General features: G+C 45.0%; 6 protein-coding genes across 6 annotated transcripts; 3 read left to right on the top strand and 3 right to left on the bottom strand.

Moving 5' to 3' along the window:
- Positions 1–1,468: 1,468 nt before the first annotated feature.
- On the top strand, positions 1,469–2,179 carry LAJ45_03916 (uncharacterized protein; the record flags this gene model as incomplete). Its single annotated transcript, XM_046113498.1, has 2 exons — positions 1,469–1,544; positions 1,602–2,179. 2 exons carry the CDS (start codon positions 1,469–1,471, stop codon positions 2,177–2,179), a joined length of 654 nt encoding a protein of 217 aa, XP_045973227.1.
- Positions 2,180–4,385: 2,206 nt separating this feature from the next.
- Positions 4,386–4,815, bottom strand: LAJ45_03917 (uncharacterized protein; the record flags this gene model as incomplete). Its single annotated transcript, XM_046113499.1, has 4 exons — positions 4,386–4,470; positions 4,534–4,616; positions 4,666–4,720; positions 4,805–4,815. 4 exons carry the CDS (start codon positions 4,813–4,815, stop codon positions 4,386–4,388), a joined length of 234 nt encoding a protein of 77 aa, XP_045973228.1.
- A 5,040-nt stretch (positions 4,816–9,855) lies between these two features.
- On the top strand, positions 9,856–13,376 carry LAJ45_03918 (uncharacterized protein; the record flags this gene model as incomplete). Its single annotated transcript, XM_046113500.1, has 8 exons — positions 9,856–10,027; positions 10,100–10,189; positions 10,259–10,284; positions 10,364–10,466; positions 10,515–10,991; positions 11,045–12,427; positions 12,499–13,279; positions 13,343–13,376. 8 exons carry the CDS (start codon positions 9,856–9,858, stop codon positions 13,374–13,376), a joined length of 3,066 nt encoding a protein of 1,021 aa, XP_045973229.1.
- Positions 13,377–13,882: 506 nt separating this feature from the next.
- LAJ45_03919 (uncharacterized protein) lies at positions 13,883–14,465 on the bottom strand (the record flags this gene model as incomplete). The annotated part of the gene is made up of 2 exons (XM_046113501.1): positions 13,883–14,363; positions 14,431–14,465. The coding sequence occupies 2 exons, from the start codon at positions 14,463–14,465 to the stop codon at positions 13,883–13,885; spliced, it is 516 nt and encodes a 171-aa protein (XP_045973230.1).
- An 831-nt stretch (positions 14,466–15,296) lies between these two features.
- LAJ45_03920 (uncharacterized protein) lies at positions 15,297–17,100 on the bottom strand (the record flags this gene model as incomplete). The annotated part of the gene is made up of 3 exons (XM_046113502.1): positions 15,297–16,666; positions 16,727–16,844; positions 16,903–17,100. The coding sequence occupies 3 exons, from the start codon at positions 17,098–17,100 to the stop codon at positions 15,297–15,299; spliced, it is 1,686 nt and encodes a 561-aa protein (XP_045973231.1).
- Positions 17,101–19,601: 2,501 nt separating this feature from the next.
- On the top strand, positions 19,602–20,363 carry LAJ45_03921 (uncharacterized protein; the record flags this gene model as incomplete). Its single annotated transcript, XM_046113503.1, has 3 exons — positions 19,602–19,761; positions 19,877–19,939; positions 19,999–20,363. The coding sequence occupies 3 exons, from the start codon at positions 19,602–19,604 to the stop codon at positions 20,361–20,363; spliced, it is 588 nt and encodes a 195-aa protein (XP_045973232.1).
- Positions 20,364–21,664: the final 1,301 nt, after the last annotated feature.

Here is a 21,664-nt window from a genome sequence, read left to right on the forward strand (position 1 = left end):
CCTTGTATGTGGCCGTTACTCTACTTCACTACCTGAACTTTGTTTGGGAACAGCCAAAGAGAGCATTTTGACTACACAGTCTTTGTAGTCAATATCCCCAAACCACCACTTGGGATGAACTCACGGACTGAGCACATCTACCAACCAACCGAACACGATGACTTCCGCTTGATCATCTGTATGTATATCACTCACTCGTCTCTTATTCGATTGATCACGTACTTCTTTTTTCCTTCTCCTCACGTGTTTCAGATCCTGACTGACGCTGGTTTTATATAAGTTAGATCTCCATATATCTTGTCCGATTCCCTAGAAAACTCTTCAGGTTTGAAGATTTTCTTGGCTTTATATCGTCTTCTGTACATGTACCCGCCGCTGGTGAATTGGGCGATTGACTGCTTTTGCCAAGGGTGTACTCCCAACGCCTTCAGCCAACAGAAGTATTTTTGGGCATAAACTTCCCCATTCACACATGACGCCGATTATGCTTCCCGATGCCGATACTTCTTGTTCAGCATCCGTGGTATATTCTAGAGTGTGATTGCACCCGTAACAGCACTTTCCGGCGGCCCGTGCGTGAGTATGAAGGACAGCTGTGAGACATTGTCTCTATTTTGCACCATCTACATACCTGTTGATCCTCCGGGTATCTAAGAAATATGGAAAGCTACAAATAATGGGGAATAACAAGCCAATTTGGGAAACAAGGCTTAATGAGGCGTTATGTACTAGTATCTTCTAGTGTAAGTCTTGGCAATTCATGAGTAGTCACTCGATGTTCAATTATGGTCGAATACGGCATCAAGCTGAGCTAACCCCCATTCAACTTCAGCAGAGTTAGATCGTGATATATTGGTTTTATTTTTTACCTTCCCCGCCTCAACACCGCAAATGTATTCTACCCTGTTTGTTTCAGAAGGATCTACCCTCGGTAAAATAGTGACATGCCGAAGGTTTCCCACGTAGACAATCCTTTTTACGATCGAACCCCGGCGCCGGCGGCCCCTAACCAGCAATGAATAAACCTAAAGGGCGGGTCGGCCTTAACAGATAGGACCCCCACGAAAAACGGAAAAGAAACTCCACATATTAAGTACGGCTGCGAGGCTGAATCAGGGTCTACGCGTGTTTATCGTGTATGATGTGATATATGAGGACTTATAAGGGAATTGATGATAAGTGTCGTAGTACTAGTGCGGGTACTAGTTCAAGGTCCCGGCCCGAAGACATCTAATCTAAGGCTTATCTCTCGGTCTCCAATAGAACCTCATGGACGACGTTCCTTAACTTGACTATAAATGTCTTCTTATATTGTGGTTGTAGAATCTTCAATATACATATGTGGTCTGACAATTGAACAACCTCGACGTCTCCCACAAAGCATACACATTAAACCTCCCAGCACGAAAAATATATGGCGGACCCATCGAAATCTACCCCAGACCAGTCACTCTCTTGCAAAAACACCATGTACTTTCCTGATTTCGACTCAGAGTGGGATGATGATCTTCCTACAGTGTTACAAGTACTTGAAGGTATCGAAGGTAGCTAGTCACACACAGGCCCCTTTTGCTTGAAATCCAGTTTAACCTTCATCACAGTAGAAGACATGCCCGATATTCACGTCGAACGAGAGCCTAGCATTTACACCCCTACTAGATCAGAAATACACGGGCCCAATCGACTCATAGGGTTAACCTTAATCCTAGAGTCGGAGACAACGGCCGCGGAGATGCAACCCGCGGGCCATGAATCAAGAGTAGTCGAATACAAACCATTGAGGGTTTACAGTACCATACCGCCGGATACCATCGAGTCGTCTTCATCTCTACCTGGGTCGGGAATTAGATGTACACCTCACAGGGAAGAAGCAGTGGTAGACGAAGATCTCCCCGAGGAATTCTCCGCACATGTGGGCGCAGAAGCGGAGGTGGGCACTGGGGATATTAACGCCCCTACTAGAACACGCATTGACGCGGGGCCAATCACCAATAAGGCGATAAACACGAAGCCGCCGAGGAAGGCGTCCACAGAGGTTCCCGAAAGCCACCAAGCAACCGCTGATGAGCAAGAAGTTGCCAGAACTGGAAGTGTCGATAAGATCCCGGAAGTCGCCGATAGTGCCGACGAGGTGCAGGATGGTATCTCTCAGAGTGAGCGAATATACGATGCTATCTGAGCTGGCATATGTATACTAGAACTCTCCTTCGCCGGTAGAATGTGGGGGCTGGATCTATCTTCTTTTCTTTTTGCACTTGCTCTTATGAGTGCTCTTTTGGGCACAAGGAGTATATAGGGAGCTTAAAAGTTTTGTTTCTATCTTGTTTTTTTTATTTTAGATACGCTGATACGATTGTTAGAGAACTTAGAGCTCCTCCTTCTTGTTTTACTATGGAGGCATATGATAGGTTTCGGTTTTTTTTGAAAATGCATAGGGTCAATTCTTTTTTCTTTGCTAGGGTATCCTAGATAAATAGGATAACGATCAGTTATTGTACTCAATGATTGTAGTTGCCAGCGCATAGGTTACCTGACCATACCAGGATCTTTCAGCCACTCGAATAAATGGTTGCAGAATGTTTGACTACATCAAACTCACTGTGAAACTAATGAGAGCCCGAGCGTTAGTAAACGATTGTCCTTCAGTACACACATGCAGCACAATATATGCATCTGGCTTGTTAAGCTTCAATCGCTTTTCATTGATAAAATAGTATACAAGAGAAATCTAATTTTGAGGCTTCGAGCATGTACCATCATCATTGGAATTCGAAGTAATTATAGTGAAATAGATCATAACGTTCCCCTTATTGTGTTAATTATCAACGCCTATAGGAGATCAAAATAATGTTGTTTAGTAAGCCGGACCATTCACATAGCCACCAATATAAATACTAACCAATATATCAAAGAAATTTTGGATTCGGATTTCCGTAGGCTTCCCGAACACAATGATTATCTTCCTTTGTCTAGTACATGTAGTATTTGTAGTTAACAAAGTATGTACACCAATAAACAGGGTTATCTGGTCTCCCGAGCATGTCATATACTTCTAATTGACCAATTGCAAGTCAAAACATCTAGATCCAGCAAGAAAAGGACGCCAAAGAACTCGGGTTTAAGCTAATACCCAGAGCGATATTTACAAATCTTGGTAGTGTTCCACCTTACATGAAGTGTTTGATCATACGTGAGATAAGTGTGGAGTTGAAGTTGGTCAAAGACACGTATAATGTATGTTAATGTACATATATTAATTGATTACGCAGTACACCAAAGTGGTGTCACCATGATGATACCAAATCATGTACATAAGAGGTAATTTGCGCACAAAAGAATATAGGAAATCTTCGAGCTTTCTAATTGGCTATTTATGTAGTTATAGCTATAGGTGATTCCCGAGAACTCATATTAATCCCATCGAGTTTTCTGACTCCGGTTTTTTCCTTGGTATTTGGAGTCATTTTGACACCCAATGTATACCACCGTCACAGTACGCTTACTGTGTGAATATGGTTGGGAGACCTGAATCACCGCTGAGAAATCACTGTGACTTGGCCCTATGGTCCCACCCTTTTCTGATACACCACCAACGCGAACGAGTGATAAATCGGTGATCCCCACATTTTTTAGTGGACCATACCAGCGGGTAACCAATATCCATGGGACTCTCTCCCGGTCCCACCCCCAGATGAGTTAAGTGGACCCCAAAAAATACAAGTGAATCAGTTTGACTAATACCCAAACCTTTACCGACAGGGTGGGATTCAGATCTGAAATCGTAAACAAGCAAATTAAAGACTAGAGTAGATCCATGCAAGGGCTATATAACTAGGTCCCCATCGGCCCTCTAAGATTCGGACATAAAATAGTTCTAAAGTATCTCCATGCCGAAGCGGCCCATCGCACCTGGTATTACTATTTGGAATTCTCTGGACGTGCTGTGTTGAAGATGTCTGGGACTCAGCGAACCAAAATCACGAGTACCAGTAGGTTGACAGGGGTCATTAAGCGCGGGAAAAGTGGTTTCGCATGCAACGCACGTGGCATCTCGGAACGTGGCGAAATCCTCTCGGAGCCGAAGTATGGCTGCAAGGAAAAACGGGTTCTCTCAAAATGATATTTTCGTATATTTCGTTCGCCAGTAAACAAAAAGACAGCAACAGAAAGAAAGAAAGAAACCCAATGAATGAAGAGAAATGCTAAAACAGTTTTTATGCTCCCTTCTAGACGCCGCACGCTTTGTCTGCACCGTCGTTCAAATTCGAGATTCTATTCACACTCAACCCTTAATCCGAGCCGTCCCGTTGAATTCCCCTATATCCTATCCCAAGAAAAAGAACAGCAAACTAGTGGTTGGCGAGTCGTCAAGGTACAGGGAGTTGCTACCTCCCTCCACGAAGGGCCAAAACCAAATGTAAAGTTGCGCCGCCTTCCAAATTGTATTCCTTTGCAGTTTTGTCGTCGGTCCTACAAAATTCTTAGTCCTTTATCCAACAAGCTTATTCGTTGGGGGAAAAGGAGGGGGCAAACATTTGCTTCCCGCCGAAAATCAGTCTCTGCTGAACTGGTGGGATACCCTCCTTAACCTCGACGAGCTCCTTGATTGCCGAGACCTATAGGAAGAGTGAGCCATGTCAAGCAAATTAATAGGCAACTACCCACCTTATATTCAGGCTCGATATCGAGCTCTATCTCCTTTCCAGTCAAGGTGCGTACTCTACAAAAGAAATTTCCGTCAGCAGCCGCCAAAGCTTCGAAGTAGCTGATTTAAAAGAGCTGAAAGACAGAGGTAACCACTAACTTAATCAACATTTTGGAGCTGTTTCTATTATCTGAGTTGAGATGAAGACGAGAAAGATCGTTGAGTACGGCGGTTATCAGTGCGTCAGTTATCTACGGAAGGCAGATATCCAAGGTTATTAAAAGGGTGGACGATAGATGGCAGGAATGAGGTGGAAAGGATAAGGAAGGGGGTTGAAGGTGAGGTGAGATGGCGAGATGCAAGTCGGCAGACCCAGAAGCCCACTGCAGAGGAGGGGTCAAGCGCGGCTGAGAGGCTGAAGTGGGGCTGTGACCCACGTAAGATTAGTAAATAGGTCTATGTGTGGTTTAAAGAGATAAGATTAGATTAGATCTTCGAGACCTAGCCAATAAAGAGGGCAACAGCCAATAATCTGGAATACATATTGTCAGGAATCACTACCAGAAACAGTATTGCACGGCCATAAGTCACAGGTTGGTAGGGACACTAAAAGTCTTGTTGGAAATTCTACAACCTGCATTTTTCGAAACTGTTGGTCTTTATATTGATAATCGAAGAACTCCTTTCAAGGCTTTAGACAACTTGATTTTTAAATACCTTTATCAACTACAATATCTTTGTCTTTAATCTTCATTACACGAAATAACCGCACTTATGTGTTCTTATGTATCTAGGTATACCAGGGTGTTGTTAACTGATGCGTTGGTATTATATTTTGGAATTCATGCTAGCAATGATCAACCAAATAGTTTGGTTTGTTGGCTCTCGTTTATTATAAGATTAAAACTTAGTCTAGAAATGCTGTGATCATAATAGCTACTATTTCTAATCCTAATCAAAGCTGATTACCGGGTCCTTCAAACAGGCTGTTTGTTTCCAAATTACTGGAACAAAGGCTATTTCATCATCTACGCTGATGATTCTACCCAAGTCTGGAATTTAGGTTTTCTGCATGTTTGTACATGTCGAAATATATGTTGTTGGGGGTTAAGGTCAAATGTCACATCATTTACATCATCATGTAGTAACACCCTGGGGGTATAGAGTATAGATTCAAGCTTCTAGCAGTGTCTTGACCGCTAATCAGACGCCCGGTAATCCAGGTACAAAAAAGGGCTTGTCTGAACTCACATAAGGCCTGTGATACCGGTGGTTCTAGATGCTTGGCGAGAAAGGGATATATAAATGTATGCACATACTCCTACCACCTCCTCCACCTAGTTCCATGTAGCTTATTAGAAAAGTCGACTTTCCGCTTGCTTTATAATTTAATCGATGGATGTAGATAAAGAATCAGATTATCAAGATATCAATATTCTTTATAATTAAGAACACTTGATCATGATATAGAGAAGTCTTGGCCTTTATCTGAACTAGCTTGAACGCAGCAGGTTTGAGAGATATATGTAGCATTTATGCGTAGTATAGCCTTTATAGAAATGAAAGGGCCGAAGTGGAGTATCGGGATATGTACATACATGTATGTATGATAGGACCTTTTTAATAGGCCGGTTTCAAAAGATCTCCACGACACGGGATAATTGATGTGCAATTTGAAGCATGGCATAATTAATTAACCATCGGGATTAACGGAATTGTCGGGATATTCATTGCCTCCCGGGCCGTTGTTATTCCTAGTATATTACATGTATGTAGTTACCCGACGTTCAGGACTTTAGAAATTCTTTCAATTATAGCTTATTAAGACGTTCCCATAGTAGATGGTGGGTAAAAGTAAGTGAGTGATATTGCATGATGGAGCTCTTATGACCTACATAACATAATAAATAAGAGTTATAATAAAGACCACATATGGGCGCATTTTAATTTCTTATCCGTGGTTTGTTAAAGCTCCTACCCGTATAAATATATATTAGGTTTCGGTCCCCCGAAAGCTTTGAGGTAGAATATACGTACATCGATGCATCTCCCAGATATAGATGGGAAAATTTAACCACATCCATCCGCATCAATAGGTGCATACATAATGTCTGAGCAAGCTGGCCGGCGAATATCGATGTGGGGTAGTAGAGTATCGGAGGGGTTTCCACATGCATAAAGAATATAAACACGGGTGCCATACGCGTGGTCGCCGGGTGATAGCCGAAGCACGGATCATGTTTCGGTACATCTCACAGACCACCAAGACGGAGAATGAGGCTTTATCGAGATGTCACTTGTGCTCTAGGCAGTAAGACCCGCAGGGTGTTCAGAAGATACGCAAGTAGGTAGGTGGCTATCGGAGCATCAGCATATTATTAGTTGCGTTTTAGAGGGTGTAGAGTACCTCAACAAATAGGGTATTTCTATTGACTACAATAAATGGCAAATCTCAGACTAAGGTTTCGCAATAGGTGATCTATTAAGACGTCAATAAGGCAGATGAGCTCGAATATTCCGTTGCTGTAAGACCATTCTGTGGGAGTAGGTGGGAGTCAGGGATAAAATTAAAGACCTGTATTTGAATGGCACTAAGATCTTCCTAGTCTAATACTTAGAGGGAAGTACTCACGAAACAATGTGGATTGGGCCTCATTCCTTGCAGTGCCTTGCTGAGGAAGTTTCACTCAATGCTTTTAATTTGCAACATGGTGCTTTCTTTGTGCTTACAGTACTCACTACTCCGAACTACCCGGGAATACGAACTTGAATTCATGGGATGAGAATATGTCGGTTGACCGAATGACAGGATTAACTGTCAGTATTGAGATTATGATAGGGGGAAACGTTGTACCATGCAAACAAATTTTCATTAATGTGAATGTTGGTTGGTAGACTCGGGTCCCAGCCCTATTTCATTCCCCAGATATTCATCCGAGACAGATAGAAACCCCTGATTCGACCCCACACTATTTTGTTCACTTTTACGCCGTTCGATTAGTTGAATACGTAATTGGACCACAGGACTTGTTGTGATGCAAAACTTAGACTTTTTTCCTTGTCGGTTTTCCCCCTCAATTACGTACCAAAAAATTCTGGAAAGTATAGTAGGTACATTTATGCAGGGGAGGTATGTTCCTATTTGCTTGAAAATTTTCAGGTCCTATTACCACTGTCCAGATGACGAGGGAGTTCGTGTAAATTCGGCTTGTTTGCTTTTCTACGAGTTCAGCTAGGCAACTCCAATATCAAAGAGCCTCAGGAGTCAGGCCAAGAAGGGGAGCTGTGTAAGTAACCCTGGTAAGAGATCCAAACTCCGGGTATTATGGGGAGTGTCCTCGTGGACGATCCTACTGGGGATGCGCAGGCAAGAATTCACGATGCATCTTAAGTGAAGACTCTAGACTTCCATTAGAGACGCGAGACAAGGTTGAGTTCGGTTGGCGTCGGCGTATTTAGACCTTTTTGAGGCTTTTGTGGGGGATTGCGCTTAGTAGGTACAGATCAGCAGAACAAGGAGTTCGGAAGGACAAGCGGGCGGGGGAAAAATAGTGCGTTTTCTCGAACCGATCTGCCACGGGGACTTGATCTTCTAGAAGGCGGCCTTGGGGAGAATGTTTGTCTTGAGTCCAATTTTACTTATCGTAGATAACAAAGTATGAGGCAGCTATTCGGACTCTCCATGTTGCGTTATCTTGATTGAGGTTACTCCATTACAGAATTCCATTGAGCCTCCTGAGCGGTTTTGGGAGTCCAAAAATAGGCCCCTTCAGCTACATGTAGTTAGTTAGCTACTGTAGTATGCACAAACCAAGACCCAACGACCCGGCTCGGTCACGAGTGGGTGCACGATGCTTACAGCTGCCGTTAGAGGAGAACAGGAGGCATTTTTCCCTCTTTGTAAGGCTTGGGGATTGCCTCTCATATTCCTTGATCTCTTGTGGAATGTTGGGAATGATTGTCATATTTCAGACATTCATCGTTTCGAATAAAGACGGATTGTAACCATTGAAGGAACTATTCAATCCATTAGTAACGGTTGAAACCTGGAGGAGCTCCATCGTGAGATTTTCGTTGGAATTCGTAGCTCTCTAACAAGAATCATGACAGTCATGTGTTCTGGGGAAGCTCCGTGCGGAAATTAGAGAACGATCACGTTCGCCCCCATTTGAAGCAACAGCTAGCTGAAAGCAACAGTCACCACCAAAACCCCCTTCCAATAGAGGCAAAAGCAGCATCGTGAGATTGTCTTAGTCGAGTTGTAAGTGCGGTCAGTGAGCTTTTTTGAGCTTTGTACTTTGTCAGGGGGCCAATTGTGGAGGCAAAGGCAAGGGCAACATCGTGAGATGGATCGGAGAAGAAAGGTCTCGTGGTTGTCGGTGTTTGTTGTTGGGATACACTTTGCCGAGAATTTACGGAGAGTCCTGCTGTATCTGGGATCCTGATTTGGTTCCTGAGCTGATGGGATCGCTCGCGGGCCGTCATCGTTGCAGGATAGGACGGAGAGAGGGAGCCAATGGCCTCACCAGTTCTAGCAGTGTGGGGGAAAGAGTTGTGGTGGAGTCCAGACACGTAGAGGATTCGTACATGGTGTGCTTGGTACATATGCAAATCCTTTCTTGGTAGGTATATAACTAAGGTCATCCGCCACCTGTTTTTCATGAGAGTTATCTGCCATCACACAGAACAAAGTCTCAGGAAGTTTGGTCGTGTGTTTCGTTCACAGGGTTTCCTTTCATCTTTGTCCCCCATCCCTCAACTATCAATCTCTATCTTTCTTGGATCTCGCCGAATCTCTCCGGCCTGCATAAAACTCTTTGTTTCATCACGGTAAGTTATCATCAAATCAATTGGTTCAGTCATCCCTGTGTGAGATTATCTTCCCATGCCCTGTTCGAAGCAAAGATAGCTCTATCCTGTATAAGATCTTATCTTCTTTAGACATCCCTGGAATGTATCCAGTTTTGTCTTAGGAGGAGCGAGAGCTATCAGATACGCAAAGCCACCGGTTTTAACAGCTTATAAAGAGATCCCCTTCTGCTCCTTTCCTCGAAGCTTCATCTCAATTGTTATCCTCATTGGGATTTTGGTACTGAACATATAGGTTTGAGGTAGTTACATAGTTGAACTGCCCCACCACCAAGCAACGTTACCCCCGCTCAACGGCAACAAAGTACTACCTTCATCAATATTAGCAACTTTAACGCAAAATGGCACCCACAAACCTCGGAACCCATGCGGATATTGCACGATTCAATACTCCCAGCCCCCACCCGACCCATTTGAGCATCCAAGGAAAACATAACCAACGGGTTTTGAAGGATGACGCCTCGGGATATGTCGCTCCCGTCTTCGAAGGAAGAGAGAAGCAGATGGAAACTGGTAAATAGCCTTCGCTGCACTCTTTGATTTCATTGTGAAATTAAATGCATTGCTGATTCGATGTGTTCTCAGTGATGGATTTGTTGGAGGAGAAGGGTTTTATTCCTCCAGAGTTCGTTGAGAACGAGACTAAGTGGTTTTACACTTCTCTTGGAATTGATGGTGAGTATTTGCAAAATTTATTGATTTAGTTAATCCTTTGAGGCAACAATTGAGCTAACTGATTTTTAGACATGTACTTCCAGTCCGAGGCACCTGTAAGACCTAACCATTGTTTCATCAATAATTAGATTTGTTTTGAACTGCATTGACATAAAATTGGTTTTATTTCCTTAGGAAACAATTGTCAACCATATTCTCTCCTTGTATGCCGGGAAAGTTGCAGCATTCTCTAGGGATGATAAACGCCTTGAAATCCGCTTGGATAGGGAAGCGGAAGGTAGGTTTTCAGGCACATTTTAAGGAATACACGAGTTAACGATTCTAGATCATGCCGTATACATCGATACATCTACTCCGGGTATAACAGTTCTTTCTGGTCCGAAGTACGAGCAACGTATCGATGAGAAATACCTGAACCCTTCCAACCCCGAGAAGGCGTACCGTGTCGAATCTTTCCGCTCATCATCTCAACTTACATCTACAAACCAACAACTACGTTGCTACTTCGTGTACAAGTGTGACTTTGTAAACCCTAACCCGGACCCTACAGAATCCGACCTGGACGTTGTTTCGGACAAGTCCTTTTTGCAAAAAGTCACCCCAAACACAAAAGGTGTCTACCAAGATGTGGTCAAAGCAGTTATTGAGAGGACTGGGCCCGTTATTGAGATGTTTGAGGTTCAGGGAACCAGAGAGAAGAGACTTGTTATCGGTTTCAAACAGGGGAGTTCAATGGGGTTGTTTTCTGCGCTGAGCGACTTATACCATTATTATGGATGCACTTCAGCCAGAAAATATGTTGGTATGGTTACACTCGAAAGAAAATATTCTGACTGGTTGCTGATAAATTGATAGAACAATTTTCCAATGGTGTAACTGTTATGTCCATCTACTTGCGACCCTTACCACTAAACACCCAACTTAACCCTTCAAAATATCCTCCTATCGAGGCTTCAATCTACCAGATAATGAAGGAAGTCAGCTTGCTTTATTGCATTCCTCAAAATATGTTCCAGGCACACTTCATTAGCGGAAGATTGAGCTTGCAGGAGACTATATATGCGCACTGTGTTTGTCATTTTGTCGGTCATTTCTTGAATAGGCTGGGAACAGAGTACACCGCCGTCTCTCAGCTCCTCGATCCCAACAACAGTGTCCATGCAGACACTCTCAACAAGCTTAAGCGCCGTCTTCGTACAGAGACCTTTACTGCTGATTACATTTATGAGATCATCAATGAACACCCTGAACTTGTTCGCGCTCTATACTTGGCATTTGCCAATGCACACTATGTACAGACTCGTGGGGAGCAGGATGATTTCATTCCGACTCTCAGTTACCAACGTCTGCAAGTGGATCGAGTTTTGACAAACAGTGAATTGAAGACGAAGATTTCTAGAACTGTCGGCAATGAGCACCAAGAAAAGGTCATGCAATATTTCATTACCTTCAATGAGAATGTGTTGAAAACCAACTTTTACACCCCTACCAAGGTAGCGTTAAGTTTCAGACTGAACCCCAAGTTTCTTCCCACTGTTGAATACCCTCAACCATTGTTCGGGATGTTTTTGGTCATCGGATCAGAGTTTAGAGGGTTCCATCTGAGATTCAGAGATATTGCTCGCGGTGGTATCCGAATTGTCAAGAGCAGGAACAGAGAAGCGTACACAATTAACGCTCGTTCAGTTTTTGACGAGAACTATAACCTCGCAAACACTCAACAACGGAAGAATAAAGATATCCCCGAAGGTGGAAGCAAAGGTGTCATTCTATTGGATGCCAATCATCAGGATAAGGCCACGAGTGCTTTCCAGAAGTACATTGACTCTGTTCTCGATCTTCTCCTTGAGCCAAACAGTCCCGGAATCAAGGATCCTATCGTTGATCTCCACAAAGAGCCCGAAATCCTGTTCATGGGACCTGATGAGAACACCGCCGGGCTTGTGGACTGGGCGACCGAGCACGCCAGGGTCAGAGGTGCTCCTTTCTGGAAATCCTTCTTCACCGGAAAGAGTCCTAGTCTGGGCGGTATTCCTCACGACGAGTATGGAATGACATCCCTCAGTGTTCGCGAATACGTTCTCGGTATCTACAGAAAATTGAACCTCGATCCCTCCAAAATGATGAAGCTACAAACTGGTGGACCTGATGGTGATTTAGGGTCTAACGAGATCCTGCTGAGTAACGAGAAGTATTGCGCGATTGTTGATGGTTCTGGTGTACTGGTCGATCCTAAGGGTCTGAATCATGAAGAGCTTCTCCGTCTTGCCAGGGAGCGTCTCATGATCTCAGAGTTTGACATTTCCAAGCTATCCCCGAAGGCTACCGTGTTCTTGTGGAGGACGTCAACGTTACTCTACCAAGTGGCGAGATCGTTACAAACGGTACGATCTTCAGAAACACCTTCCACCTCCGAAGTGATGTACACTATGATGTTTTCGTGCCCTGCGGTGGAAGACCAGAAGCTATCGATTTGGGCAACGTTGGCCAACTGATCAAAGATGGAAAGAGTATCATTCCCTTCATTGTTGAAGGAGCGAACCTTTTCATCTCCCAGGACGCCAAGTTGAGACTCGAGAAGGCGGGCACTATCCTATACAAGGATGCTAGTGCCAACAAGGGTGGTGTGACAAGTTCGTCCATGGAGGTTCTTGCGTCACTTGCCTTTGATGATGCCGGTTTCATCGAGAACATGTGCGTCCGCGACGGTGTCACTCCAGAATTCTATAAAACCTACGTCAAGGAGGTGCAAAAGACCATTCAGAACAACGCACATCTCGAATTCGAAGCCTTATGGCGTGAAGCTGAGGAGACTGGGAAGCCACGCTCAATCTTGTCTGATGAGCTCTCATTGGCGATCACAAAACTCGATGAGGAGCTCCAGCAAACTGAGCTATGGAACAATATCCCACTCAGAACTAGTGTCCTCAAAGATGCTCTCCCAGCCAGCTTAATTGAGAAAATCGGCCTCGATGTCATCCTTACCAGGGTACCATTAAACTACCTCAGGAGCATTTTTGGAAGCTACTTGGCCTCCAGGTTTGTATATGAATTCGGAAGTAACCCAACTCAATTTGCTTTCTTTGAATTGTAAGTCTATCCTCACCCTTACATGATTCATTGCTGCGAAACTAATCGTGAATCCCAATATAGCATGACTAGGAAGTTGCGAGCTCTCGAAGCATAAGAGTCTATCTGTTCGTACCACCAAGTTACACTGTTAGAATGCTTGTAATGACCATTTCGTTGTTGTTGATATGATTCTGTTTTTAAAACGACGAATATGATGGAGGGGTTGGGTTGAATGGCTTTTATTTTTCCTTTTTATATCTTGCAGTAGCATTGTGTGTATTCGCTTTAGAATCGAAACAGGTAACGGGGAATTACCAAAAAGATGAGCTCGTGTAATTCTTTTGCGTCGTGCAGTATGTACATATGTGGTTTATCTGATTAATCCGCATGACTTCAACTGTTTGTCGATTAAATACTCCGTAGGACCCCGGATGTGAACGCGAAACTCCCCGTCATATTAATACTCGTGGCGGAAATTCCACCGAACACTCCGACCTTCAAAGTCCCTGAAGCAGGAGACCTACCATGTGGTTATTACATACATCATGCACACCGACGGAACGACTCGGACAGAGCCCTCGTTTCTGATGCACCACGAAAAAAAAAACACCCGCCCTCACCTCACCCCACGGCGGCAAAAAGAGACGGTGATCTATTCTGCCATAGGGCTGTAGGGATAGACTTAAGCCTCTCTTGGCTTGGATCCGCGCCAGGGCCTGTCAACTGCGCCGCGGGAAGGGAGGCTCGGAGCGAATGCCACGCCCCGCTAACTGAGTTTTTCCGGCTGAGTTTTTCCGCTTGGACCCTGGCCGTTGAAACATCGTCATCCCGGGATGACCGTTTGTCAGGGTCAGGGTCAGGGTTGGGATGGAAACGTATGGCAATGGAAAACAAGCTCGATTGGGACGAGCCGATGTCATTGAAGCCCTGGTCAATTGGTGTCATGATGAATCCTCGCTTGGTAGATGTCATTGGGGCGTGAGCATGGGGGGTCCTGGGTGCTCGGGTAGGTACTGGCTCTGCAGTACTTAGAGAGGATGTTTGGAGAGATCTGTAGTTGTAGTATTCAATGGGTGCTGTTTGGCTGTGGAGTATAACATTTCTGAGTAGGGAGATGGGTTAGTGACGGTTTGTTCGGTTGAACTGTTGTGGAGTTGAGATGTATTTACCTAGGCTTGGTACCGGTATTACCCAACACCGACATTCAACTTACTTTTAAGAGAGGAGTTCTTAAAGACTAAAACCAAAACTAAAAAAAGAAGCAACCACGACGCTTAAGAAGCCACTGTTCTAGTTACAGCTCGCTTCTACCCATCTCGGCGGATTGGAAGTTTTGAGGTTCAAGTAAGGGTAGTATGTCCTCCAAGGGTCCAGGGTCTAAACGTTGACTTCCCACCACTGCACTACCCACTAAACAACCACCCTGGCTGGGGTACTAAACTAAACTGACAACGTCAGCAAAGGCTCTCTCTATCTCCACAAGTCAAGATACCCTACACATGGATAGGCCGGTATACTACCCGCCGTTAGCTAGCTAGGCAAAGCAAACGACAGTTGGAGTTCTGTCTGTGCGCGGTCTGGATCTGGATCCGAATTTAGATCTGGAAATGTTTGAAGAACATGGAACGATGATGGTTTGCGATATATATAAATTTAAACACTATGAAAAACAACTAAGGTAAGGACTGGAGATTTTCTTACATGCCATGAACGTCTTTTCTTACAGCTGTCAACCCCATGGGGGTATGATTTTTGTTTTGAAACGAGTTCAATTTTTTTTCTTGCCTTTCCACAACCTCTCGAACAAACTGACTGTGAACTGTGAGATAGACAAACAAACAAAGGAAAATAAAGTAAATGTATGCGCGCACTTCCACCCCGCGAATCAATCAATCAACCACCACAACTCGACTCTACTTCCCCGCAAAAATAAAGGAATGTATAATAACCAAAGAAAAAAAGAAAAAAGAACCCCCACCCTTTCTTTCACCTCTCAACTCCCAGATAAAAATATAAAGGAAATAATAAAAGACATTTAGACACCAGAGTCATCCTCCTCAAGTCCGACCGCGGTCTGGTAGGACGACCAAGCAGTGCAGGTATCGTTCAAGCTGTCATAGTCAATGAGCGTCTTGATCTCATCATACCTCTCCACAAACTGGAGGGCAAAGCCTTCGCTTGTGTGCCATCCGATATGGCAGTGCATGAGCCAGGCACCCGGGTTGTCGGTCTGGAAAGCGAGCACCAGGTATCCACCACCCGGAAGCATGGCCACATCACGACGCGGGGGGTTGGCCGTGTTGAGGGTAGGGGCGGTGTCGGCATAAGTACCGGTTCCCTGGGCGAGGACGAAGAAGTCGTGGCCGTGGAGATGGATTGGGTGAGGAACGGTGTTGGTGGTCTCGATGATGAAGTAGGCCCACTCGTCGGCAGTGGCGAGCTCGATGACACCGGACTGGTCGGCCCAGTTGGATTCGCCGTTGTAGACCTGGAGAAGCGTGGGATCGGCCCATTCAACGGCCATGGTGGTGCCGCCGAGGTACCATTTGAAGAGGTTGCCGACCTTGCCGATAGTGACGGCAAGGTCGTCACCGTCATCCTGGGAGCCGACGGTCTTGGAGACGTAGGGGACAAGGTTGGTAAGGTCTTCATCGTCACAGTCGTCGGTTTGGGTGTAGGCAGATGTGGTGGGGTCCGAGGTGCTGCTAGAGTCGTAGCGGATGATACCACGAATGTTGTCGGTATTATCATTGTCGGAGCAGGTGGTCTGCGGGATAGCGCGGAGCCAGTAGTCGGCGGTGGCTTGGTCGGCCTCGACAATGATATTGTAACGCTGGCCAATACCGATGCTGAGGACCTGGGTGGTGTAAGGGACAATTGGAACCAAGTCCATGGAGATGACAGTGATGTTATGGCCATCAATTGAGAACTTGAAGTGGGTGTCGATAGCACCATTGACCAGACGGATCAAGTACTTTGTTCCAGATATAAACTCCATCTCGAAGCGGGAACCACCATTATCATAGACGTTGGTACCATTGATGAGCGCATTGTCAAGAGTTGGAGGACCTCCGGTCTGAGCTTGAGTGTAGAGAGCATCGCTAGTCTGGTGAGACCAGTCGTTAAGGAACATGATACCGGCGTCTACATCGTAGTTACTAGTGGCAGGACCGTGGATGATGATACCACCAAAGATACCCTCCCAAGCCTGGAGGGCAAAGTGGGAGTGGTACCAGGTGGTACCGTACTGAGTGGCTCTCCAGGTGTATGTGGTGCTCTCACCAGGAGCGACGGGGCATTGAGTGATTGAGGGAACACCATCCGCCTGGTTGGTGTAGTTTTGGCGGATACCGTGGAAGTGGATACCGGTTCCATTATTTGTGAGACTGTTTGTGACATGGACAACTAATTAAAATCATTAGTATTTTGGACATCTAGTAAGAACCCATTATCATTATCACTTACCAACGGTATCACCCCAGTTGGCCTCAATGGTAGGGCCCGGGAAGGATCCGTTGATGAGAAGAACTTGTCTCTCATACCCATCCGGCGAAGCCGTGGTGTTCACAAGATCAAAGTAGTACTAAATATCCCAAATGTCAGTCTCTAACAGCCATATCAACATATTAGATATCCCATACCTCAACAGTAACACCAGTATCAGGGACCTCATTGTAATAATCGGTCGAAGTATCATAATCGCCCCAGCAGGACCTGTCGGTGGCAGAATTGACACAACGCTTGCTGATCAAGTTCGAAGCCTCAAGAGGTGCAGCCTGAACTTGGATTGCTCCAAGAGCCAGTGCACCCAGGAGTGCAAAACGAGAAATGATACCCATGATCAATTGGTGGCCAAGATGAAAGTGAGTGAAAGAGTGAGTGAATTGAATATAAATGTGGGAAGGAAAGAAAAGTAAAAAAGAGAAGAGAATGAAGAAAGAGGGTGTAAAGGGAAGGTGGTAGTGAAGAGAAGGTGGAAGTGATAGCGGATGATTTTTTTTTATCAGAAATTGGGGGAGACTGGAGGCCGTATTATAGAAAAAATATCTCCATATACAAGTACTAACTACTACAGAGATACCCAAATATCTCGGGTCTATGCAAGTAACTATTCCCGAACCTGAACCCGAATGAAAACGGACAAAAAAAAAAAAAAGTGTTATAATTGTCCGTAGATGCGAGTCGGCCGCGTATCCTCAGCTATGCGGACGTCGTTTTCGTTCTGTTTAGTGATTGACATATTACTGAAAATGGGCTTACATGTCGTCAATTCTCCCCTTCCCGCCATCACCACCCTCCTTCCTACCCGTGCGCGCCCTAACTACATGTCATAACATGCTAAAGTACAAGGCCCCTAGTAGCTGTTTACATGCAGTCATTGGACTACTTTGCGGGTTTCTAAACTGGAATACTTCACCCCCCCGCCCCCTAACCCCGCCACGCTAGTTTCAATAGAGGCTTCTGTTAAGCGAAGATCGGCAGTAATACTCACGAACCTCCTCTACGGTTGTAACGGGTATGGGATTTTTTTTTCCCTCCTCTTCGCCCAGTCTTCACGATCACGAAGCCTCGCACGCAATGCCTAGCTTTTTGGCACTAAGTGGCGTTAAGACGGGATACGGACTCTCGGCCGACCTTTGAGTGATACCCGAGTGAGAGTCTATGCTTTTGACCATCTCTCTAGATCTAGATGTTCAATCCAGGCCCCACCTACCAGAAAGGTAGTCACAAGACCCCCTTTCTTTTCGTGCGATATCGTCAGCTATCCCAGACTCTGGATAGTACGCAATGGTACGTTATGAAATCTTGCCGAAGCGATAAAGAAGCATACCAACATGTATATGCCTCCTACCTATCCAGGTACTTGTTTGTCCACGTATCAGTCGTACAAGGAGAGTCGTATCGTCACACTTCATATTCATCATGATAACTCCAGCCGAGATGTTGTTTTTCTGTCTGCTGGCTACAGAGGGAGCAGTGTTCCCATGTCTGATATACATATAAGATCTCCATTATAGGCAAGGCATCCTCTTTACTCTCAGGGTACTGCCTAAAGGTGACAGATATAGAAACAACGTACCCATCAATTCCCCCTACCATAGAGTCATAAACTCCTTCTGGAAACGCATTGAGCAAGAGATGGCCTTAGATACACTGTATAGAAAGAGGCATACCCCCTTGGGGTTCTGTAGAAGCCGCACTGATCACCAAAAGGATAGTAATTGCGGGTACCGGGCAATTCAATTTATGTAATATCCCCAGAGGTAGAGTGTGATCGTCGGTATTGATTTGAATTGATGGCTTAGACCTGTCACCAGCAAGGCGTTGTAACTGTTATCGGGGGCGGGACGTTCCTGCAGGTAACTAAATCTTAGCATGAAGTCAATTAGTAGTCGGTAATCCACTTGGCATTAACGGTCCCAATCCCACGTATCCTACCATGCCCAATAAGGAAACAACGGGAAGTTCCTACTGCAGGTACAAGATTCCAATTGACTAGCTCCAGGGGAGAGGAGAAGAAGAGAGTCGAGCCAAGTCTAAAGACCTTGTCCAAGTACGTACCCTATGTCTCCTGGTCGTTGCTAAGCCGGGTACCAGGGCTAGAGATAAGTAAGACATACAAGTACAAGTAAGACAGGGGTTTTGCAAATTACTATCCATACCCGAAAAGGGGTAAGACTAATCCGAGTGAAATATTACTGCGGCCGAATCAAGAACCACGCGGCCTTGGCCAGGATTCGACCCTTCCCCCCCCAGTCTCTTTCCCTTCCAGAATGTTTGGATTTGGATGCCTTCCCACCATTGCGCTGCTATTACGACTGTGAGGTGACGAATGCCCCAATCGTTTCAGGTTTAGGCCAGTTTACCACCGTTACGGGTTTCTATAGTAAATTGTAGACCGGATTGGAAGCCGGATCAGATTAGTGGGGCAGTATATTCAATGGCAATAAATCATTACCCGAGACCCCATGCCGGCAATACTAGACAGTAGAGAGAAAAGAGGAATGATAGTGGGAATACCTGTTGCACTTGTTGTTGTGTCTGCCTGCCTGCTTACCCCCTTCAGCTGGAGAGGGCAATCGGACCGTAAACGCGTCAGTGCCGACGAGTTCAGTAAAACTAGAGGATGGAAAAAAAAACTTGAAATTCGAGCATCACATACCTCTTTAAAATGGGGCTTTATTCTCTCTTGTGCATAATATATTTCACCAGCAAATAACTCTTTCAAAGTCTGCGACTTCTTCAACTTCTCACTATCCTTACTCTTCCCTCTTGCTGCCAACTAAACCTTTTTTAAACAACTCGTCCACTCTCTATTACTTACTCTCATATCGTCAACATGTTTTCAAAGAGCTCATTCTTGTCTGCCATTCTCATCGGCTTGGAGATTGTCTCCGCTGCTGCCATCGGTAGTGTCAAGCGTCAAACCACCGATACCACCTTCGGCCTCTACGCTTACAACAAGAACATCAGTGGTCTTCCCGTCTTCTACGGAGACGGTTTGTCTTTTCTTTCTTTTCTTTCTGTCTTTGTATCTTATTGCTTTGCTTTAGAATCATGCCAGTACTAGTAGTAGTTAGTAGTAACAATAGTCCTAACATACCCTCACTCTAGGAATCGCTTACATTGGCAATGCCCCCCCAGTCAATCTCACCTATGAAAGTGTGAATGTCACTTGTAAGTGTTTACACCCGTTTTCCTTTGTTTCTTCAGGCTAAATCTTACCCCCTCCGCAGTCACCCCTCAGACCTCCGACTCTTCCACCTGGGCTGCCAAACCCAACACTACCGATGTCACCTGGAGCACCACCCCATTCTTGTACATCAACCCCACCAGCGGTGCCTTTGACTCTGTTGGCTTTGTCAACAGCACCAGCGACCTCCCCACCGGCGCCACCGCCTCTGGTTTCCTCTTTTACGGACAAAGTGTTATGTACCAAGGATCTTCTGGGAGTATGGATGCAAAGTTCTGGGCCGAGCCTACCGATCAGAAGGATTTGTGGGTCTTGAAGTGGAACTCGGACGGAACCTCTCAGGGACAATCTGTTCCGGTTGTGATCAAGAGTACCCCGCCGACCACCATAACCCGCATGATGAACTAGGTTACCGTATCCATCATTTCACATAGGTGGATTTTTAGGAGGTTCTAGACAGTTTCTGTCATGTCTATCTTTTATTTTATATTTCTTTTCTTTATTCGTATCTTTATGTAGTAGTTGTTGTTGCTAGAATAGTCACCCTGATCAAGAGTGGGGTAGACATCATTTAGGAGAATGGCGAAATTGAATTGGGGGGGAATTCTAAACCTTGAAACTCTGACCCGTGCGCTTACATATTTCCACAAATCAATAAGTGCTGCATAGTAGTCTGCATATATATACCCATGACAAGAGGGCCCCGCACATTAGCAGGCTACCGTCTGAGTTAGTAGATCCCAACGTGACCAACCCTTATTGCACATATATTGAAATTTGTTGATCCAAAGATCTGGAGATTTCTTGTTGCATCTTAATGCCCAGTGGGGATGATTGCTCAGATCGTGGTTTGCTCCGCTCTTTAACCCCGCTCCATAAGTTGACATTAGTAATAAATATGGCAGCGTAGATATGCGGTAGATAGTGCAGAGCTATCCGGCATCGATCCATTTTAGTAAATTATATTTTAAAATATCCTGATTATCAGTTTTCTGGCAGGCGGCAATAGCGAGTGATATTCTATGATTTCCAGGCTTGCACTAATATCGCAAGTGTGTGGCTGTCCAGACACAACAAAGGCTGGTACCGGAGAGGTGCTGACGTCACTTCCAATATTGCGGCCCAACAATACCCCGGTGGATAGAAACTTTCGGTATAGATATAGTTCTTTTTCTGTAGTTATGATACCGGCATTATTGGTGGACCGATAACTGTATGTATAGTCCCCATGCTATGATTGGCTTGCGATATTTCCTGTCAATTAATATAACCAGAAGCTCGCTAACTGAACTAGCTCGGTGCTTCGATTTTCAGCCATATAATACTATATTGGCGTTTATATAACGTAGTGTCATAATTATTAGCTTGTGTGCGTACTCTTGTGCTGTTTAGATGAGCCTACTACCAAACAATCCAAATAATTCTACCGAGATTGAGATTTGCAAGCCAAGAAATCTTTGGAGTCTTCAGTAGACGTTGCCTTTGCCGTTTCGACTGAGTGGTAAAATAACGCACCCAGGAACACATGCGGTTACGTAGACAAATTCATCAATCGCCAACCAGTTAAACGCGTTAGTAGTCGGCTCCATATATGTATGTAGTATAATGGGCGCCCATATAACTGTTCCGACGGGAGAATCAGGCCCCGGTGCCCCACAAAGAATAGCATGCCATGCATACCTAGAGGCTAGAGGTTTTTTCTATCGTGA

The sequence above is a fragment of the Morchella importuna genome (assembly GCF_003444635.1).
Source record: "Morchella importuna strain M04M26 chromosome Unknown Morimp01GS009, whole genome shotgun sequence".
NCBI classification, from domain to species: domain Eukaryota; kingdom Fungi; phylum Ascomycota; class Pezizomycetes; order Pezizales; family Morchellaceae; genus Morchella; species Morchella importuna.